Below are 16671 nucleotides of genomic sequence, written 5' to 3'. Positions count from 1 at the left end.
AGCTCCTCAATCTGGGGCAAGAGGGGACAAGGTCATCCATTTCATCTTTTTTCACAAGCAAAACAAGTCAGAACTACACTGGTTCTGGACAGTAAGTCAGTGAGTGTCTCAGGAAGCACTGATTATATTGTGTGTTTTTCACACCACTTGGCTACTTGTGCTGTAATCACAGAACATTCTCAGAGATACTTATAAATGCATTTTATGTTGAACTGATTAAAAAGCTTGAATTGCAGCAGGTAGTGTTCATATAATGTGTAATTTTATGTTGAAGGACGTCAAAACCTAATGTTATATACAGAATATAAAGCAGCGGGCTCCAGCCTACGGACTGGTCGCATAACAAATAACCTTTTTTTCTATTGCAAAGTGTCATAAATGAATTACTTTTTATTGCTAAATGTGTATTTACTTTTTCTTTTGTCTGAGTATTGAGTCTCTCCCTCTTCTCAAAGAAGCTCCAGAGACGTTTGTGTGTTATTCATTTCGGCAGCAGTTTGATTAACGACTGTTTAACGGCCAGGTGGGAAAACTGACAGTCCTGTGACAGGAAATTAGAACAGCAAGACATTTCAAAATAAAAACCCTCTTTCTGTGTGGCCCGGTACCAAATGACCCACGGCCCAGTACCAGTCCGCAGGCTGGTGGTTGGGGGCCGCTGGTATAAAGGGAACCTGTGAGCTTACAATTGATCAAATAATGAAGCGATCAAGTTCAACATTATCATGAATCATCCAAAAAATTGCTAAAGAGAGGCTGGTGCCTCACTTGCTGTATCCATTAAGAGCAGCTCAGTAATGGGAGCATTATTGTAGCAAAGCTATTTGTCCATGCGTATGGAGAGTTGCCTGTCTGTATCTCAATCTGTGTGTCCAAAGTGAGATTTGTCAATGTGTAAAATAAGTTGTCAATGCAAACTGAAATCTACAAAAGTCGTCTCACAATTTGTCTGTCTGTAGTCAGGTTTTTAACAGAGAGCAAGTAATTGTATTTATTTACAAGAAGGACTAGTAGTACCAATATATTTGTTCTGTTGTTTAATCTTTTACTATTCAACACAAATTTGGTGAACGTGATGAAGCTACAGTCGTGTTTTTAGTTCTGGTTGTTGGGGACTCATCCTGATCTAATACAAAGGTCACGACTGTGAGATTTTTCTATAACTCTAACAATGTGTGCTATGTTTGTGTTTTGCCATAGCAAACTGAAATAGGACTTTGTTGTTTTTGAGATTATTGCTGATTTTATTTAGATGTATAGAATGAGCACCTGTTCTTAATGAACTTATCTGGTAAAATAAATAAAAATAAAAGTTGAAAATGTTGACTTCAAAAATACCTGATAAAAGTTGTGACTTGGCTACAGATGTACAGCATACAACAGTTGTGAGTAAGTCCCTGTGCAAAATTACTGATATGTCAAGTTTTAAATTGTTTTAAATCTCCAAATAACTGCATAATTTCTAAGAGGACAAATTGACTATTTCTTCCTATGAACAATTCAAAACAACTTTAGACAGACTATTAAGAAAATACCGGCCTTGAGGTAAAACAAGTCATTACACCTGTAGTCACTGATATGAAAGTTAGAAAACGTGATGACTGAAGCAAAGTTAAGAACACCTGTGATTTCCAATTGGTCTAACTGTATAAACGTGGCTATACAATGATCTGTGAACACCAGAACATTTTAAATTTTGAACCTACGGGCTAGCTTCCTGTCTGCATCATGGCCCCACATAAAAAGAACTGCCTGTATTCTGTACTAATCAGAGACTTACCAAATACATCAACTCACCCACACTGGCCTGCTGCTTAAAAAATAACCACTAGGCTCTGCCAACAATTACTATCAACAAAAATGATTTTTACTCCATGACCAATGTTTGAATTATAAGTTTTTTTTTTCTTTTCTATTTTGTCCATGTCCTAGTGAAATGTCAGGGGATTGTGCTGGTCTTACCTTGCTAAGATGAAACTCCAGTCGTCTTATGTACCTCTCAGTCACCTTCACTTGCTGTTGGAGGAAAGCAGAGTCACATGTTTTTGTACTCGTCATTGACTTAATTGTCACTAGTTACTAGTCTGCTACTCATCACTCTGACTGAACTGTTTTCACAATATGTCCATTCAAACCTAGCTAAAGGCTGAGACCAGCCAAAAAGAAGACTGGTGACTACTAATAACACCCACGTGGGCTGACCTGACTGTGATGCAAGCCACATCATAAACACACATATATGTCCACAAGTGTTTTAAATTAAAAACCCAGTAGTAAAGATAAGAGGAGGGGAAAAGTGTCTCACTAAAATATAACCATTGCTTTAAAAAAATGACTCAATAGTAGATATAAAGACCCTTTTCCAATAGAAACAATATAAACTCCCTTTTAAGTTGTGGGAACAAAGGAAGAATTCCCAGTAGCTCACCTTGTCCAGTTCATACAGGAAACCCTTAAAGAGGCAGAAAACACAGAAACATTAGTATCTGACACCTTTAAGGAAATTATGGAACAATGTGATGTGATAGGGTACGGGTTCAAAGGGTGAGCAGCTTTTACTTTTCACTTGTACTTCTGAACCAAACAGTGAAACATCACAACATACCAGTCTGGAGTTCCTCTTGGACTCCTTCATCTGTCTACTGAGGCTGTCCAAATCCATCTGGTGAACCTGAAGGTAAGACCTGAGGACACACACACACACATAGTACTATAAGTAAGTGGTACCCTTGTAATATGTAACCATGTAAAGAAAGACATTTTGACTCTGCCCTTTGCAAAACCTTACATTGTTTACTTCGGTGCATACACAGCATCCATCACTTCTGACAGAAAAGACTTCAGAAAATAGGCTTCCTATTTTTTAATTTAAAAAGCTATGATGAAAAAAAAAACTATTTAGTTTGATAAGATGAGCAGAAAGGCTAAAAAACAGGATTTTTCACTGTCAGTGTTGTAGAAAGCTCAGCTGATCAATTCTTATCATCTTTAAGCCCCATTTTAGCATCAAACAAACACTTCTTATTCACTCTTCCAGTGCAAACTTACTTGAGTTTAATTGTTTCTCTGCCAAATTTGGGATTACCTGTCAACATTTTTTAGTGCTGACATATAGCAGGGCTACACCATTCATCCATCCATCCATTATCTATACACCGCTTAATCCTCACTAGGGTCGCAGGGGGCTGGAGTCCATCCCAGCTGACTTAGGGTGAAGGCAGGAGACACCCTGGACAGGTCACCAGTCTATCACAGGGCTACACTTAGAGACAGACCACCACACCTACGGACAATTTGGAATCACCAGTTAACCTCAACATGTTTTTGGACTTGTGGGAGGAAGCCGGAGAACCCGGAGAGAACCCACGCTGCACGGGGAGAACATGCAAACTCCACAGAGAAAGATCCCGGGTGTCCTCACCGCGGACCGGCGACCTTCTTGCTGCGAGGCAACAGTGCTAACCAACTGCGCCACCTTGCAGCCCGCCTTTGCACCATTATTTCACTAAATCAAGCCAGGTGTCGCATATTATAGTAGTAATACGAAGAAAGAACACGTTGCACTTGACAACTGCAAAAATAACATGTAGGATACAGGAGTCACTGCTGTCAAACACATGATCCTTCAAAATAAAAGTGGAGCTGCTCTCTGTGTGGGGAGCAGCAGTGTACTCACTGAAGGCCTTTCTTCAGCGCCTCGTACACTTCGTTCAGTCTCTCCGGTTGAGGAGTTTTGGGTGGCGGGTTGGACTTGGTGGACATCGTGAACATCCTGCTGGCTCTGCTGGGCTTCCTGTTGAGACCTGGAGTGGGGAACACTGAGAGGCTCCTGTAAAAACACAAACATCTGATGAACATCATTTTCAAATATCCTGGACAATAACCTGTTTGACATCACATCACATAAGACTCATACCTCCAGAATTCACACTCAGGAATTCTGTCTGTCTGACTGTCTGACTGTCTATCTATTATTATGACAAGAATCTTTTCACATTATAGATAAATTGAAACGTGATACATATTGCACGTTATAATGGTATATCTGAGATATCAAAACTTTTTTTCTTTTTTTTTTAAAGCCACTATTTTGGCAATAACAACAAATCACTTCATCTTGTTATATATAAAACCAATATAGCTGTTATTGTACACTCAGTTCTGGACCAGGCAGACTTAGTTTAACTCAAGACTGAAACAAATGAGAGAGGTCAGGCAGTTCACAGTCCAGCAGCAATGCAGGGGGATTATAAAAAACATGCCTTTTTTAAACCTAATTACGTTGTATTTAAGGAGTGCCTTTTTATACTGAGATACATTGGTATTGAGTTCTGATGCGAAAAGTTCATGATATGTGACATTAAGGGGAACTCTTTATAGCATCAACACAAACTACATGTGTTTGTAGATTAGAGAGTTAGCTGATGGCCCAAACTATTAAAGCACTCAACGTGTCCAACCGAACCAAGGACGTACTGGACGAGTGCAGAGTGTAGGATTGTTAGACTTGAGTGTCTGGTTGACTACGAGCAGTATTTGATCGGAGAAAGACCACCCATATGCAAGACAGCCATAGTTTATGTAGGTTTTCAATACCTCAAATTCTGTGCATGTTGAATAATTGCTCTAACTACAGCAACCTGTGGTATAACAAATTGTGTTTTCGTTGTTACTTTGCTACCTGTTGCCATATTTTGGTAATTACTACAATGAACAGAGGTGACCTAATGCACACACACACACACACACACACACACACGCACACGCACACGCAGTCTTTTCAGCTCCACCTGACAGTGCGTCCTGAAAGGTGTGTACTTTCCTACAACATGTTCGATGTACCTGTACGGCTTGTCGTAGGTGTTGACTCCAGCGAAGCTCTGGCTCCTAGTGATGGATCTGGAAGTGAGGCGTCTGACTGGGCGAACAGACAGCGACATGGTGGACAGAGTTCGGGATGGACTCCCTGCGTAGAGCACAAGAAAAAACATTTTCGTCATGTATGTCATACTTCATTTCCACCTGGTAGTAAATCTGTCCTGCACCTGAATATCCTCCTAATAATTTCTTGAGCATGGGAAGAGATTGTGTTTGGTGCTATGCACCACAAGTTTCAGTGGGAATTGAAGAGCACTGGAATGAAGGGACGCTCCCATGTTTGAATATCTGACTTGGATTCAGAGTGAAAAAAAAGGATTGATGCAGGTGTTCTTGTGAATATTATTGTGTTTGCAGAATCTTTAACCATTGCAGCAGCAATTAACATCAACGTAGCACTACTTTAACACGGTATTATCTAAATTGTGTGTAAATGTGAGCAAACTCACCGACATGCAAGCAAAAAGAAAAGCAGTGGATGTACTGAAGTACATCAGAAAACTGAGAAACACATCAACAAGTGAAGGCAGTAGGAAAGCATGAAAAGTGAGAAAAGACAAAAAACAATCCTGTTGTGACCCTTCTCATGTGTTAGATACAATGCTAGTTGTGTTAGCACATGCATAGAGATGACAAGATAAATTTGGCGTTATATAGTTCAAATCAAATGGAACTGAAATGAATGTAAATCTGTTACAGTAAGTACTGTTGTTGTGGTGAGTGAAGGGAAGCCTTGACGTCACACAGACCTGTCATTCAAGACTACGCCATCAGTTATTGTGACACACTGAACGCCCCAGTGGTCTCCTGAAACAGCACACTGCATTATTCCGTTACCATCTTTTTAATGCTTAGACTCATTGTTGGGCTGATTCATTTTGTTTCTGTGGCCTTTAAACAGCATTTGAAGTCTGAGGCCTGAAGCAGTTTTGTTATTGTGGCTTAAGTCAACGGATAACTTCTGTCAGCTGAAGCAGTGTTTTCCTGCTATGGCCCATCCAGTGTCCTGTATCCTGTTTCTTAAAACAGCTGAAGGACCTTTACAAAGCGACTGCCAAAGACCCCCTCCTACAGCACAGGAAATGGTTCACTCCTACAGGAAATCAGATTCAACAGCCTCTTCTGACAGGAAATTTAACAAAGGGAGATATTCCTGAGGGCTGCAGTCATTTTGCTGAGGAGAAAAGGTGGTGGAGCTCAACTAAATCACGAGGAATGGAAAGAGTACTTGACAGATTATCATCACAGAACTACACTGATAGTACAACGTTTGATATTCACTTTTGTACTCTGAGTAAAAACAAACAATGAATGTATTTCTTATTGAAAATGGTAAACATACTGACATTTACACTTCCAATGAATATCAAGTGTGTGTGCAGGACTTTGTGGTCAACCATTTGTTGACTTAACCTAGTTTAAGTATTGTGAAAGACATAGTTGCTGAAGGGGAGCGAGAAAAGGAAAGAAAACACATTTCAGAGAGAGAATCTCAACCAGCCAGACGTGCAGTGTGCACAAACAGTGCAAGTGGAAAAGTTACATGAGTCATCCCTCATCACATTCGACCACTTTCCTCTTTAATTTCCTGAAAAATCACCATGTTGTGCTGTCACAGCAGTTCACTATCTCTACAAGGAAGTCTACACACTAAGTGATAACTCAGGACTAAGTCTAGCTACAGATGGCAGTTTCTGCTCTGCAACATGTCTGTATGGGGGCGACCTGATGCCCAAGTGGTTAGGGCACATAACACATGTTGCCAGCAGTGAGTTAGATGATCTGATTTTCTGCTTGCAGGGCAGCAGCAGAAAGCTCAGTAATACTCATCAGCCAAGTGTGACCTGACTGGCTCGATGAGGAAGTCAGGAGTGAGACTGAAGGCAAGACACAGCCTGGACAGGTCAACGGTCCACCACAGGGCAGAGCAACCAAGCACACTCACATTCACACCGACGGACAATTTAGAATCACCAGTTAACCTCAGCATGTTTTTGGACTGTGGGAGGAAGCCGGAGAACCCGGAGAGAACCCACGCTGCACAGGAAAAACATGCAAACTCTACACAGAAAGACGCTTGACTGAGATCGAAACCCAGGACCCTGTAGCCGTACACCCTTCAAACTTCCAGTGTGGACCTTTACTGCGTATCATTCCCCCATCTTCCTTCTCAGTATTTTCTGACTTTCTGACTGTTACTGTCCAATTAAAACAAAAATTCAAAAAAGAATAATCTTTAAAAAAGAAGTCTCTATGTAAAATTTATACACTATAAATATATTGTATGAACAGAAACTGCATATATAAGTGAGTTCCAGTATGAGCCTGTGATTGGAGCCAGTGGCGAATAAGTGACACATGAAGGGACTTTTGAAAAAATGTTTTCTGAGGTATCAAGGAGTCACAAAAATAAGTACATCATTCTCGAACTACAGCAGGTATGTGAGCATGATTTACTTGCTAAACCTGGTTCTTGGCATATTTAGTTTTATCGGTGGCATCACACACATGGATGTGATGCAGACGCATTTACCAGACCTTTACCTGGAACCTACATCTGGTGAGTCACACTATGTAAGTATGGTGTGAATCTTGCCAAATCTACCACAGTGTAACAGAGATTTTGTCACGTCCAGAGGACCTATAATATAATAAATGCAAGATTTGATTGACTGACAAAGACACATGTGTTCCAATGATTCCATCATAGAAAATTCAGTGTTATAGGAGTCACTGGAAACTCTGCCATGATCTACATGGTCTTTACAAGTATATGGAAACTTTTGTTCACAATAAACGATTACAAATACACTACACTTGTCTAAATAGATATCTTAAGAATATTCTGCTGATAACATGCAGGTTTGAATCTTGTAATAAAAATGAATCATTAACAAAACACACTTAAACTGGTTTGTTCTCTGTTACCTAAAAGACGTCATCTCACAATGAGAACGTTGGCCAATGAGCCAACATTAATTAAATGATGTTTCTATGTTTCAAAACAAAAACTAAAACAAAAAAGGAAAAATGTAATCTTACACATCTCTTGTTTTCCTTGCTTTATCAAAAATGTACTGAAAAATAATCTTAGAAATCAGGTAGGTACCAAAGTGTAGATCATCGACAGCCATCACACCTCTAAACCTTTATAAAACACCAACCTTGATGGGGCTCCAAGTCTCTGTCAGACTCCAAGCTCAGACAGGTCAGTGGTAGTCGGCACATTTCTCCCTCAGTTACATCCTGCTGTCCTGTCTCCTGTAATCTCCAGCTTTATTATTAGACTTACATGAGCTAATCAGTTTAATGACCCATCAGCTCCATTCAAACTTCAAAGGGTTCATCCACACGTTGGCCAGTTAAACCCATCAAACTGAAAATGTCTGTCCCCCTGTATCGCGTTTGTGTTCCCTACCTGATCCAAACAGTGGTACAGTCCTGCCCAATGATAACAACAGATTCCAGTCACACCATCTCCTCTCCTATTGATGTTCTCATATAAACATGGGGACTGTGGCTCTGTGCCCTCCAGCCTCTGTGCTCGTGGAGTGTGTGACACCACACCTATTGTTTGAAGCTTTCTAACCACTCTCTCCCAGATCATTCTGGAAAAACTCTGCACTGGAACCAAACACACACCAAAGCAACACAACATCATTTTGTCCATGTCTCCCTTACGCAGTTTTTTGGCTCACTGCTGGAATGATCTGAGGATGGTGGTGTTAGTTGTTTGGAGTAAGACACAGTTAATACTAGCCACATCAGTATTGCTATTATTGCTGCCCCTATACAGGGTCCTCACAGGATGATTGATAACGTTTGAAACTTATACTTCTACCCTGGGGCCTAATGATAGAAATGATTTAAACACAAAGGACAGAATCATTTCCTCAATAAGAGAATGATAAGCTTTGATGTACTGCTAAAAGAGTTAAATGTATATCTAACTAAGCATATGCAGGCCTTCATGTAGGACAGCACAGATGGTCAAGCTAAACACACTGCATGCTATTATTTTAGTAGCAGAAATTAGATGGGAATGACACACAGGGGATCTCTTTGAGGAATCTTTGGGTGCTGTTTCAATAATCCAGTTGCAGTGGATGACAGCTCGAACGGGCTTATATGCAGTACAGAACAGAAGTGAGTACACCTCTGTGCAACATCACTTAAATGTCAAAAGATTATATACACCTACATATATATATATATACATCCATCCATTATCTATACACCGCTTAATCCTCACTAGGGTCGCGGGGGGCTGGAGCCTATCGCAGGTTCACCTGGACAGGTAACCAGTCTATCACAGGAAGCCGGAAAACCCAGAGAGAACCCTTGCTGCACGGGGAGAACATGCAAACTCCATGCAGAAAGATCCTGGTGTCCATAGAGAAACATTGGCTCACTCTTCACTGGAGAACAGTTTTATTTCTGCCACATTAGATTATTGAGCATGAACTGCTCTTTTAGGTCTTGCCACAGCATCTCAGCTGGATTCAAGTTTGGACTTTGACTCGGCCACTCCCAAACCTTCATTTTGTTCTTTTTGAGCCATTCAGAGGTGGACTTGCTTGTGTGCTTTGGGTCATTGTCCTGCTGCAGAACCCATTGGTGTTGAGCTTTAGGTCATGGACTGTTGGGTGGATATTCTCCAGGAGGATTTTCTGGTGGAGAGCAGATTCAAGTCCTCCAGGTCCTCAAACCATCACACTACCTCCACCATGTTTCACTGCTGGTATCATGTTGTTCTTGTGGAATGCACTATTAGCTTTATGCCAGATGTAACCGGACACGTCTTCCAAAAAGTTCCACCTTTGACTCATCAGTCCACTGGATGTTATCCCAAAAGTCCTGGGGCTTATCCAGATATTCTTTTTTGCAAATGTCAGAGGAGCCTGCCGGCCACTCCTGAGAAGGTTCTCCACTGTTCCATGTTTTCTCCATTTGGGGATAATGTCTTTCACTGTGGTTCTCTGGAGTCCCAGAGCCTTAGTAATGGCTTTGTAACTCTTTGAGACTGTGAGTTTCAGTGACTTTGTTTCACGTCTGTTCTCAAACCTCTTTAGAACGTGGCATCATGCGCTGCTTTTTGAGCCACTGAAGCTGCTTCACAATGGTTCTATTTAGTGATGTTTTGATTTAACGATGATTTAATGATTTAGATTTAACATGATTGTGATTGTGGGGGGGGTCCATTTAATGCTTTATATCTCATGTTAATAGTTTCCTTTCCTTACAACACCACTGTTTCATACACTGTCCTCTCATACCCCCACATACTGTAGATACAGTTTCGTTTCAGAACTCCAGGCACTTCTCTCTCACACATCAATGTATTAGGATAAGGAAACCCAGGAGGGAGTAACATCCTGCAAGAAGGGCAGGGTCAGGAAAAGACTGGTGCAGTTTAAGTCTATAGCTACTGAGTCATAGGAATAACCCAACTGCGTTACTTTAGAGCCACACTTGCTCCGAGACGAGCTAACCATTGTGTGTGAAAAATCACATCATGAAGCTGAAAAGATTATTCTAGTGAGCATCATATTTCGATTTAAAGTTTGGTAAATGAAAGAAAAAATGTATAACTTGCTTCCCAGAAATTAAACACACAAGAAAAAAAAAAAAAGAAACCAAAACAATAACAGATTGAGAATTAAAATGCACTACAGGAAAAATATTAACACAATAATTAAAATGGGACAAAAGACTGGTTCAAGAGTTCAACAGTGAAAGAGCAAAGCAAGGATTTTAACTTTTATTTTTGATGTCTACTAGAATTATTTTGTCTTTTCTTTTTAACGTAAAATTCTCACACTACGTTGCTGCAGTACCTCTGTCTGAAACGCTCTATTTGAGCTCCTGTCTCTTTAAGGACCCCCACCTGAAAAGCCCAGTCCGCTCTGATTGGTCGGATGGTCCAACAAAAGGGGATCAATATGGTAAGATCTGAGTGCAGGTGGAATGTAGCCGCGGCAGAAACAGCTCTACTGAGGAAATATTAGCTGCTCATTGGTATTCTGAAGCCAAACTAGGCTAGGCCATCATTATGCAAATTGTTACATGGTGATGTAGATAAGTATGAAATAAGCAGCATGGACTTCAAACATGGTGCTTTAAGCATGTAAGAAGTAGTGTTATCTGTGGGAGAAGTAACTTTTTACATGCAAAAGAAGCATATAATAAACATATAACACATTTAAGATAAATGAGAAACTCCAAGAGGCACAATATGGACTCTTTTAAAACCGAGGACAGAAAGTTAAACTAACTGAGGATGAAACAGTTTCTAGGTATATGGTGGCCTGATCCTTAAGATTCTCCTGAGTTGATAGAAAAAGGACAGTGTGACCAGTGTAGCTAAGGCTGCTGTCAAATAAAATTACATTTCTTCGCTGCTGAGTGATATGGTGGGCGTGACAACCAGGTTTCCCTGTGGTTTCTGGATTACTTATTGGTAACAGACAGCCATTTTTCAAGGACGTGTTAAAAGGAAAAAATGTCATTAAAATTGTTACTATGGGTATCGCCAACAAAAAATGGAAACTTGTGTTGTGTGCTTTAGAGTACCCTAGAGGTAGGCCATGAAAATATAAAAACTAGGCTGCACACTGAACCTCGAGGAACCCCACACAGCAACTTTGACTTGTTATCTGTACTTGCCACAACCAAACCATCAGAGGTAGGACTGAAATCAGTCCAAGGGTATGCTTCTGACACCTACACACTGCTCAGGTGGTCAGCGGAGTCAAACACAGATCTACAAGGACTGAAACAGAAGGGCAGTCTACCTAAGCTGCTAAAGGGATATCATCTACCACATAAATGCTATTCAGTGGTGGTGAACCCAAAAACCACACTGAACACGGTCAAACGCAGCATGTGTTTGCTGTGTCCTAATTCACTGTTTTGTGGAATGCGCTTATTTGCTTTCCTTTTAGGAATGCTGATAAAGATTCCTATCAGTTTGGGTGGTAAAGAGAAAGTGAGCCGATGTGACGCAGTGTGTAAGACACACGAGTGTGTATCGGACTTGTGATATGACAAGACGTTTTGCTCCAAACAAATCCTGGGTTTAGGTATTTTTTTGGTGTTTGGAGTGAACTCTCTGACCATCACATCATAATAAGTTACATATCCGTTAACCAGCAACTGGAAGTTCATCCTGACAAACAGAAAGTTAATAATTACAGCTGAGGCAGTCTCACTGAGCTGCACCACAATTGTTCATACCTCCATATCCACTGTACATGGTAGCTGAGGTGGTCGAGGTCAAGGTTTCCTAGCGATGGAACGACCCACTTCCAGAAACACGTGCTCAGTCTTCGCTCCAAGTAGACTCTGAGTTGATATAGTTTTTAATCACTCACTTTCCTTTCTCTTCTACTTTACTCTTTTTGGCATCTGTCTCCCTTAATTTTTTTCTCAGTAGGAGTAACAAAGTTTTTTTCTGGTTCACTTCTTGTCTCTATGCCAGTCTATTTCCCTTTTTATCTTGCCCCATCACTGTCACAGCTGTCGGTCCTTCTTCCACTCTCCTACTGACTTCCTTTTTCTTTACCACACTGACTGCAAGAAGAGGGGGAGGAGAGAGAAGGAAACAGGAAAAGCAAGGCGGTCCTCCCTTGTCTTTTTCCCTGCTGACATAACCATTTTTTCCTGCCCCTCCTTCTCCCTGTTAAACATATTGTTTCTGATAAAAATGATGGAGGCTTGTTCACACTTTTGCCTGTTTGATGTAGTTTATTTGAAGTGTGAAACCACTAGTTCACTACTGAGTAACAAATACTTTAGAAGACTGATGATTTTGCTATTTATAGAGACTTTGTAATTGTCGTCGGTGAGAATGGACATTTTGTTCTGTTATTCATGTGGGCAATAATCACAAAGTTTAACCTTCTGGTGAGCAGAAATGCTCAAAGTGAAAGCAGTAGACAGAAGTGTGTATCACTTGTACAAAGTACTTTTTAATCATACAAAACTGCCCATCACACATTGAATGCATTTCTCAGTTAAAATGATGCTATTTCCTAGTTTACTTTTTTTTTCTTTTAACATTTTTTTAAGTTCTTCTTTCAGCAAGCATTAATCGTCTTCTTCCAGGAGCTCAATATTGCCTTATTTCCAAGGACAAAAGGACTCCACTGGGTGTAGGACAGCCTGCTGTGGACAGGACTGATAGCTGAGCTTTTATCTGTGCAGAGCAGGAGAGAAGCTGCTATTAAACCTATGCCGACATAACAGAAGCATCCGACACACACAACAATAACACGTTCAAGGGGTTATCGCTTCATCTCACACAGAGAATCACACGTTACCCAAGCAATAGAACAAAGTGAGATTAGAGCCCTGAGACTGAAGACAGTGTGTATACAGCAGCTACCGTCTGGGTGAGTTGAGCCTGACAGCTTTAAAAACAAACATAACAGTCGGGCTAGTTCTGAGACCAAAACTCAGCTTAAAGAGAACTGACAGTAAGATGGGGCTGAATCCAGCCATGGTGCCCAGTAAAGGCAGGTTCATGCTGTGTGGACGTTTCTCTGCTGTGAGTCCTTGTTATTGAAGAGAGTCGTGAATGCAGTAAAAGCAATGTGACATCCTGGAGGACGAGAACATTTCCTCCAAACATGTATTATCCAGTAAAGCTTCACACCAAAGCACGCAGGAATGACTTCAAAACAAAGCTAAGGAGAATGGACATCAGTCCCCCTCAAAAAAGAACAACAGATCTTGAAAATCGTTTCACTAACACTTTCCATTAAACATTAAAGTGCTGTTTTAGAAACACTGGCGACAACTAAAACATTTACCAACAAACCAGGGATCACAAAGCTGTCTGCACTCAAGCTGCCTTCAATTAAACTTCTTCAATCAGAAGCCTTCACTCAACCTACATTATTTTCTGCATGCACGCATGAAAACACACCCACACACACACATATACACACAGACACACACACACACTTACACACAGACACACACATAAACACACAGAGACAAATCATCTCATTCTTTCCATTCCCTCCATATTCCTAATATCCTGACTGACCAGGTATGACGCTCGCTTTCCCGTCAGCTTTTCTACATCTTCCTCCTCCAATCATTTTGTCATTTCTTCAACTTTACCATCTGTGGATGTTCATGAAATAATGTTCGTTTCTTATTGGCAGCACTGAAACTTTTGTCTGTTGGTTTGAACACTGTGAGTCAAACAACATTACTCTGTAGCATCGCTGTCATAAAGTGAGTGAAATGTGTGTTTTTGTAGTTCAACAAAGCAGCAACTCTTCTTTTCATTTGGTACCTACAGGTTGTCAGCATTAATTAAGCTCGCCTGATTAATCCTCATGCTGATTAATCAAACAGGGCTGCTAATGAAAGCATCTTTCGTGTTAGACATGAGGGCTAGGTCGTTATGAAGCATCATTTATTTCTCTGTGTTTTTACTACAGACACGACAGATGTGGATATTTCCTATAATGAGGGCCAAATGTTGACTCGTAAGTCAAATTTCACAATTATTTTTATAAAAAGAGACTCAACTAAAAAAAGTTCCTGCAAAAATTATTTCATTGGACTTCTGTAAAAGTTTCTCAGTCAGCATTTTGCAATTTTCAAGAAACTTACTGAGATCATTTTACTGGGTTCATGACCTGTTTCACTTTAATCATCTCGTTGATAAACTGGAAGTGAGGAGATGCACAACACAATCCATATGACAGCTGGCTGGACCTGGATTTAAAGTTGAGAGGTCTGTGTTAAAATGTTCACATCCACGAGTATGTGAGGATTCACAGGACATCATCCCCCCCAAGTCCATGAGCTTCTGCGTGGACCTCTTTGAGGACATCCGCATGCAGCCCAGAGGACAGAGGACACGACAAGGACAATGTTCATGTGCAGAACACATAGACCCTGATCTACTGTGCATTTATTTAATGTATATTTTGGAAGCATCTGATCCTTTCTTTTGCTAAACTCTCTCCAGTTTCTCTCCTCCTACACCAATAAACGATACTGAATACAGTTAATTGTTGCAGCTCTATTTCCTGATCCAACTCAACCCCATCCCCGAGGGTCTAAACCAGGAGTTCTTCCTTCTGTCCCTCTTTTTCCTCCTCTGAAGAGGCCCATGCTGTAGCACAAAACTATTTAATTGTGTATCGACGGACTGTAGCAGTGGTTTTCATGTTTTACTCATTTTACTACTTGTGTACAAATTCCATGACTGTTGACTGTTTTTCTTTCACCAGTTTTAAAATTAATTATGTAATTATCTACCTTCTAAACAATCACTTTAATTAATATATGAAAATGAATCAACAGAGACACACAAACAGAACTGAAACCGAACTGTGTCAGTCCGATTAGAATTTGATGTTATTTGTCATGTTGTGAGGCAGCGGTGAGATGTGGCTGCTCTGACAGCGCCCTCTACTGGAGCATTCAAGAACGCTCCACCTCCTAAAACTGACAGTATTTCAAACTAGCAGGTCATCTGGACTTGAAACGTTGAGATGTTCTATCGTCACTGTGATGGGTCGCCTCTGTAGGCCTCTGTAGGCCTCTGTAAGTATACACAACTTGGCGGAATGAGTTGGACAAAAAACACTCCAATTTAAAGGTTTTGGATGGAGGGTTTTTTTGGTTTGTTTTTTTCTTTAAACAAGACACTGAGTTTGTTGATGTGCTGGCTCCACGCGTGCACAACAAAATCAGTGAGGAACAGAAAGAAACATTAAGGAAGACTTGGTTGCAAAACTAAAAGGCAACATCAGCTGAATGAAACTCTTGTGGCTACAAAAAGGATGATGATGACCAACAGCAACTCCTCCTTCAGCAGTGTCTTGCAGTTGTTGCCACTGCACGGGGCAACACAACTATTTTAGACCAGCGGCCCCAAACTTTTTTGCACCACGAACCGGTTTCAAGCAAGAAACTTTTCTACCGACCGGTCATTGCACACTTAATAATTTTTTTCTATTAAAAAGTTTCATAAACAAACACAATTACTTTCTATGACTAAATATGTCTTTACTTTTTCTTCTGTCTCAGTATCGAGTCTCTCGCTTTTTGTTTTGTTTCAGCAGCAATTAGTCTGACAGCTTCAAAAACTGACAGAGAAACAAGCACAGACGGAAGTGATGGGAAGCCAAGCTAGTCATTTTTCAAAATAAAACACCCTGCAGACTCCACTGGAAAAAAAACAAAAAAAACAATTAAGTGTTTTATTCTTTCTGTGCAGCCCGGTACCAAATGACCCATGGCCCGGTACCGGTCTGTGGCCCAGTGGTTGGGGACCGCTGATTTAGACCATCCAAATGATAATGTTATGCAACACCATTACACACCTACTTTTCTCCGGTTACCATCCTAGAGCTGTATGAAAAATGCAAGACACAAGTTAAAATGAAGCTGTCACAATTTGAATATTACATGACTACAAAGGACCTGTAGTCCAGCTGGACAGCAGAGCCTCACATAAGACTGCATCATGCAGCTGGTAGCTTATACACATCATATTTACTATATTTACTAAGCTGTTTAAATGGATTTTAAGGTCTGTTTTTGTGAACTAAGCACGGGGCTAGTGTTTAATGCTATTTTTATTTTTTAACTTGTGTTTAAAATATGTACGACTACTACTATATGTAGCACTTCCCAATTTACAAAGAAGGGATTTTTCATTGAGTAACATGTTAAATTAGCTATGTCTAATGATAATTCAGTACAGCAGGGGTGTCGAACTCTGGTCCTCGAGGGCCACAATCCTGCATGTTTTAGATGTTT

The 16671-nt window shown here is 40.5% G+C and overlaps 1 protein-coding gene across 1 annotated transcript in view; it reads right to left on the bottom strand.

The window, feature by feature from the left end:
• ripor1 (RHO family interacting cell polarization regulator 1) overlaps positions 1 to 12420 on the bottom strand; it is a 45569-nt gene extending 33149 nt beyond the window's left edge. Inside the window, exons 1-6 of the mRNA XM_008294457.1 lie at positions 12115 to 12420; positions 4843 to 4966; positions 3677 to 3829; positions 2606 to 2684; positions 2429 to 2452; positions 1892 to 2016 (exon numbers count right to left, since the gene is read on the bottom strand). Coding sequence (XP_008292679.1) covers positions 1892 to 2016; positions 2429 to 2452; positions 2606 to 2684; positions 3677 to 3829; positions 4843 to 4966; positions 12115 to 12133 — 524 coding nt within the window. The 5' untranslated portion in view covers positions 12134 to 12420. The remainder of the gene's footprint in view (positions 1 to 1891; positions 2017 to 2428; positions 2453 to 2605; positions 2685 to 3676; positions 3830 to 4842; positions 4967 to 12114) is intronic.
• Between the last annotated feature and the right edge of the window lie 4251 nt (positions 12421 to 16671).

Source organism: Stegastes partitus, unplaced genomic scaffold, assembly GCF_000690725.1.
Source record: "Stegastes partitus isolate 25-593 unplaced genomic scaffold, Stegastes_partitus-1.0.2 Scaffold964, whole genome shotgun sequence".
Taxonomy (NCBI): Eukaryota; Metazoa; Chordata; class Actinopteri; family Pomacentridae; genus Stegastes; species Stegastes partitus.
The sequence above is the reverse complement of the archived record's forward strand: the minus strand, read 5'-3'. Positions and strand labels throughout refer to the sequence as shown.